Here is a 6,764-nt window from a genome sequence, read left to right on the forward strand (position 1 = left end):
AAATTTGGAGATTTTTGGATAAGTTCGGATAAAGGGGTTATAGGTAATTTTTTGCCGATTTTTTGATGGGAACTTAGTAATTGCATATCTATAAGTTGATATTAAATTAAAGAAGATCTTTTGGGTTACTATGCCCTCCAGATAAAAACTGGGAATCACGGTAAGGGACTTATGACCATTTCGTGTTGGGGATAAAAACGGATAATGGCGGATAAAGAGTTTTTCGTAAATTTGCGGGTGATTTTAATTGCAATTCTGCTTCAGGGAGCCTCGATTAGGCTTTCTACACTAAATTGAAAATGTTTGGTAGAGTTATGTTTATAATTTACAGATTTTTTTTATTCGTGGAATATTTCCGAATAAAATTTCCCAACGAACCTCGTATATTTTTTTGCTTGCAGCTTTTCAAAATTTGTTGTAATTTATTTTTGTTGTAAATTAATTACTACCATTTAAGAAAACTTTGCAACGTTTGATGATGACCTCATTCTACAGCGGAAGTAGATCAAGTTTTTCAAAATCGAAAACAGAACTCACTCATTATTGTTATTATTGTGAAGTCCACACTGAAAGTCTCCACAGCGATGATTAATAACACTTTATGATCCCGATAAAAGGGTATTTCGATTGAGAAATAACATGAAATCACCTGTGTGTGAGTGTGTATGCATATCAGGGGAAGAATCGACCATTACACCAACAGATAATGCTGTCGCAGATAAGATAAGTTTGGCCCCGCTTGAAAAGCTTGATGACTAGCGTAGTCAGTAATGCTGGAATGTAAACACACAAAGTGTAACCTATTTTTTCGGTTTGGGGGTAGGGGAAGGGTAAATTGTGATATTCAGCAAGAATATAACTGTGAACATAACGCTGGGCCTTATCTAAGCTATTTAAGGTTCGGTTGAAGAAGAAGAAATGTATGTAGCAAGTGTATGCGACTACATCGCTTATGATATGAGGCTTTTATGGGCTTATCTTATCTTATCAATTGCCATACAGACACATACACCTGTAAGAATTCTCCGTTTTAGATATGCCTGTGAATAGGCAACAGGTTTTCAGGGGGCCAAGATAATGGGCGATAGAATGAAAGAAAAAATCAGACAATAAAAAAATTTTTGTAGCTTTCATTTTGGGGTGCTACACGATATCATTTGTCGCCCAATTGTGTCAGTAAACGAACGAAAACGCAACGAAAATAAAGCGAAGAAAAAAAAACAGGAGGAGGAAAGATTCCAAAAAATAGAAATATTTGTGGAAAATTGGAAAAAATAAATAAAAATTATATTTGAAAAAATAAACTAAAATCAAAAACGAACGAAAATGGTGTCCGTCGAAACAATTGGTTCAATATTCATCAAAGCATTGAAATTGGTAAATGGAAAATCTGAATAAAAAATATAAAAAAAAATCATGAAAAACTGGAAAAGAACTGGAACACGTGGAAAAAATATTTTCCTCAAGAGAAAAAAAAACAAAAAAATATACCCAAAAATAAAAAAAACTTTAAATTACCAAAACATACTCCTGAAGATATGCCAACAATGTTACTAACCTTAAAACCATTAAAAATAATTTAAAATCTCGTTATCGCTGCATATCCGAACTAAGACAAAAAATCGGAAATTTTTGAAAGTACATTATTGGTTCAAAAAACATATTTATAAAGCTCACAGATGTGAAATAAGATGACTTCAGTTGAAAAATCGGTGAAAATCCGCTTGGAACCCCGTTATCCGCGCTTATCCGTTTTTATCCGAAAATTCTCAAAGTGGTGGAAATTGTTGAAAATTTGTCGCAAATAATAAAACAAGCTGAAATAATTGATTTCGTAATTTTTAAACTTCGAAAATATTGCTCTTAGACCGTTATCCGCGCTCATTCGGTTTTATTCGAAAATCTCAAAATTTTAAAAACTAATTTTTGACTTCAAAAAAATGTCTACAAAGCTCTTGGATACCTAACCACATCATTTCAGTTAAAAAATATGCAAAATCCACAAGGAACCCCTTTATCCGTTTTTATCCGAAAAATCTCCAATTGGTAGAAAATGTTGGAAATTTGTCTCAAATAATAAAGCAAGCTGAAATAATAGATTCCGCAATTGTTAAACTTCGAAAATGTGGTTTTAAGGCCGTTATCCGCGCTTATTCGATGACTAAAAATAAAAAAAACGAATTTAAAACTTCACAAAAAAGTTCACTGAGCTCTTGGATACTTGGAGTACATCATTTCAGTTTAAAAATCAACAAACATCCAACTTTAACCCCTTTATCCGCGCATAATCGATTTTATGCGGAAAATATCTTAATTTGAGAAAGTAATTTTTTACTTCAAAAAATTATAGAGAAATGTCATGAATACCTAACTACATCATTTCAGTTGAAAAATTTGCAAAAATCCACTTGGAAATCCATTATCCGGGCTTATCCGTTTTTTCCGAAAAATCTCACAGCGATGGAAAACGTTCGAAATTTGTTCCAATCGACAAGTAACACTAAAATAATAAATTACACTACTTTTGAACTTTGATAATATGGTTCTAAGATCCTTATACCCAATTATACCTTTTTATCCGCTAGTCCTATTACTTCGGAAAAAAAACTCAAAAATCCTGAAATGCACTTCAAGCCTTAAAAAAATTTCCAAAAAGCTCATGTATACTTATATATACCATTTCAGTGGAGATTATCCCAAATGCTATATTAAGCTAAGACAATAAATTGCAGTGCAAAAAATCTCCAAAACTTAGAACCCCTTTATCCACGATTATCCGTTTTATCCGAAAAATCGCAAATTGATGAAAGAAGCTCGAATTTGGTTGCAAAGGGTTAAATAAGCCAAAATAATAAATTTCAGTGCAAAAAATCTCCAGAAATCCCCTTAGAATCCCATTATCCGCGCTTATCCGTTTTTATCCGAAAAATCTCGAAGTGGTTGAAAACGTTCGGAATTTGTTATAAATACTAAATAAAGCTAAAATAATGAATATCATCGGAAAAAATCTTTAAATTTACGAATAGAACCCCTTTATCCGCACTTATCCGATATTATCCGAAAAACCTCAAAATGCTCGGAAACGTTCGAAATTGGTTTCAAATGATAAACAAAGCTAAAACAATGAATCTGAGTATATTTTAAACTTAAAATGTGGACTCTAAGGTTGTTATCCGCACTTATCCGTTTTTATCCGAAAAATCTCAAAATGCTCGGAAACGTTCGAAATTGGTTGCAAATGATAAAATACGCTTTAGCGATGAATTTTAGCCCATTTAAAATTTGCAATACCTACTCTAAGGTTGTTATCCGCTCTTTTTTTAAATTTCTTATGACTAATCAGCCTCAGTCACTTCTTGTTATTTGTAATTAGGTATTCCGCGTAGGTTGTCTCTGGCCCTTATTTACCATTACCATTTTTCTATTCAGGTGTTTTGAAACAAATAATAATAAAAATTTGCATTTGCAATTAATTTAACACATGTTGTTGTCGTTGTCGACAGCACAACAACAACAAATGATTCATGATTGTCGGTTCCGAATAAGGTGTCATTTTATTTTGATTTTTATTAATTATTTTAATGATTGAATTACAAATATTTATTTTTTCCTTTGATCGCACAGTGCGACTCCCCATAACTCTGTGGTCAGTACTTCTTTGATAAGAAGAACAAGAAACAAATTCGAAAAAAAACAACGAACAACAACATTAAAGTAGTTACTAATACTTGTTATATTTTTAAATTTATGAACTCATGTGTGTTCGAATTCCTTTGGGTAGTGTAGTGTGAGTGTGTTGGAGCACTTAACAAGCTTCGGTGGTGTATGAGTAATTAATAAAGCTTATTATGGTATACAGCTATTACCCAAATTCTCACATGGAAAAAAAATAATAAAAAAATATTTTCAAGGTAAAAAATATTGGGTGCTCTTTTTTCATGGGTACATAGTTTCTGGAAGTTTGCAGGAGGGGAAGGGGTTTGTATTTACATTATGTAAATATTTGTAATTTTTATTATCTCTGATACTCTATCGAAATATTAAAAAAAAACGACTATAAATAAATTACGAGGTCAATTTTCGTGACCAGAGAAATTAGCACTTGCATGAGAAAAGAATAACTACGAATCACATCCGAACTCCGTTTAAGCCCGGGAAGAAGTTTTTAATCAATATTGTAAATTAAAATTTTGCTAATATTCATCGGATTAGCTTATTTTATCATTTGCAATGAATTTCAAATGTTTCCGGCCATTTTCAGATTTTTCGGATAAAATTCGATAAGTGCGGATAGCAACCTTATATACCTTATTTTTAATTAAAAATAGTTAAGAAATCATTGGCTGAGCTTAATATATCATTTGTAATGAATTTCGAACGTATCGGAGCATTTTGAGATTTTTCCGGATAAAAACGGATAAGTGCGGATAAGGCACTTCGAGTCGAAATTTTTAGAAAATGCCTTCAAAACAAACCTTTTTATACTTAAATCTATTAATTTCATTAAAAATTTGCCAATTTTTTTAATATTGGAAATTTCGGATAAAATCGGATAAGTGCGGATAAGGCACTTCTAGTCAAAATTTAGAGAAAATTCTTTCGCTATTGTGCTCTACAAGCCTCTAATTATTTATTAAATCTAGGTCGATTCGGTAAAATTTTGAAGTTCGGATAAAAAACGGATAAGCGCGGATAAGGCACTTAGAATCGTAAAGTTTTGAATTTTCTTTCGTCGTAGGCTTCTTTATATCTAAATGTATCAGTAGGCATTAGAATCGGAAAGTTGTACTTTTTTTTTTTTTTTTTTTTTGACAATTTTCATAAAATTTAAATTTCGGATAAAAACGGATAACGGCGGATAAAACACTTCTAGTCCGAATTTTGATAATTTTCTTTTGCCGGATAAAAACGGATAAGCGCGGATAAGGCACTTAGAATCGGAAAGTTTTAAATTTTATTTTGTCATAGCCATCTTTAGACCTAAATCTATCAGTATGATTGATATTTTTTCCCAATTTTCATAAAATCTAAAATTCTGATAAAAACGGATAACGGCGGATAACACACTTTTAGTCTGAATTTCGACAATTTTCTTTCGCTTAAGCCTTCTACAGGCCTCAATCTATACGCATGATTGATTTTTTTTCCGAAATTCCTAAAATTTTAAATTTCGTATAAAAACGGATAAGCACGGATAACGTACTTTTAGTCGGAATTTTGAAAACGTTTTTCCGTCAAAGCCTTCTTCAGGTATAAATCTATAAATATAATAGTTTTTTTTTGCCAATTTTTGAAGAAACCCCTCAATTTCGAAATTTCGGATAAAAACGGAAAACGACGGATAAGGCCCTTCTAGTCGAAGTTTGGTAATTTTTCCTTCGCCATAGCCTTCTTTAGGTCTCAATCTATACATATGATCGATTTTATAACGAATTTCCTAAAAATTGAAATTTCGGATAAAACCGGATAAGCGCGGATAACGACCTTCTAGTTCGAATTTTGAAAATATTCTTTCGCCACAGCCCTTATTAGGTCAAAATCTATACATTCCGTTAATTTTTTACAAATTTTTAAAGAAAAAAACTAAAATCGCAAATTTCGGATAATCACGGAAAAGGGACTTTTAAGGCCAAATTTAGAGAATATTCTTTCGGATATTTTTTTCTAATGCAAATTAAATTTTTCCAATATTTGTTTTTATTATTATTTCAGATCATCAATTTAATTGTCCTGATTTTGTATCGCGTTGGTGATGGTGGTGAATTTTTGGGTGTTGGCGGAACATGGAATTTAAATGAGGAGAAAAGTGCCGATTGTGAAATTGTCGCGTCGGGTGTAATGGTTGGATTCTTTATTTATACTGGAGTGCATACCATTGCATTTTTGTTCGGTACTACCAAACATAAGAGGTGAGTTCGAAGTACTTTTTAAATTCCGATCGAAAAACTAATGAAATTTGTTCCTTTTCAGAGAACTATCCGACACCATTATGAATGTGGTGGGTACTCTGATGTGGGTGGCCGTTGGTGGTGTTGCCTTGCATTACTGGAAGGGTTACATGAAGGATAATGATTTCTTATATGTTGCCTCGGAAAGACAAGTCGGTATTGCCATGGGTGCCTTATGTGTCATTGAGGGTGCTCTCTATCTGCTGGATACTGTGTTGGCTTGCATACATTACTCCAAGGGTGATACCGATTATGTGCAATAAATGAGATGAGGAGGCGAAGGAGAAATGATGGCAGAACCTTTCGAGAAATTCAAAGACAGAGTGAAGAGAACAAATGAAGGAAGGATGGAAGGCGAAAGAGAGGCGAACAAATGAAAGGTGTCTGGAGTTTTTTATTATTTTAAGCCATATTACGAATATATTTACAAGTACCTCTAAGTCGTTCCCATTTTAAGAATAAGTCCGCTTAAATGTCACAATAGTTTATAATACCTATTTTTCAATTATTTTTCCTGGCCCACTGTGCATAATTATTTTTCATATTTTTTCTTGTATCCATGCCTTAAGCTGCCCTAAGATTTTTTTTTTAATTTTCAATAAAAATTATTTTTTTTTAATTGATTTACGAAAATTGATTTACGAAACTTCTGAGAAAATTTCGGAATTCGGATAAGCGCGGATAACACAATTCTAGTCAAAATTTCGAGAGAAACCTTTCACCATTGTCTTATTATGGCCTATAGCTATTTGTAATATACAAATTTATGTCGATTTTGTACAATTTTGAATTTCGGATAAAAACGGATAAGCGCGG

At 32.3% G+C, this 6,764-nt stretch overlaps 1 protein-coding gene across 1 annotated transcript; it reads left to right on the forward strand.

Moving 5' to 3' along the window:
- The first annotated feature begins 1,326 nt into the window (after positions 1 to 1,326).
- LOC133335509 (protein snakeskin) lies at positions 1,327 to 6,211 on the forward strand. Its single transcript, XM_061543789.1, has 3 exons — positions 1,327 to 1,377; positions 5,713 to 5,909; positions 5,971 to 6,211. Exons 1-3 carry the CDS (start codon positions 1,327 to 1,329, stop codon positions 6,209 to 6,211), a joined length of 489 nt encoding a protein of 162 aa, XP_061399773.1.
- The last annotated feature ends 553 nt before the right edge of the window (positions 6,212 to 6,764 follow it).

The sequence above is a fragment of the Musca vetustissima genome, unplaced genomic scaffold (assembly GCF_032173495.1).
Source record: "Musca vetustissima isolate MV318-11 ecotype Yass unplaced genomic scaffold, APGP_CSIRO_Mvet_v1 utg2057, whole genome shotgun sequence".
In the NCBI taxonomy this organism is placed as follows: Eukaryota; Metazoa; Arthropoda; class Insecta; order Diptera; family Muscidae; genus Musca; species Musca vetustissima.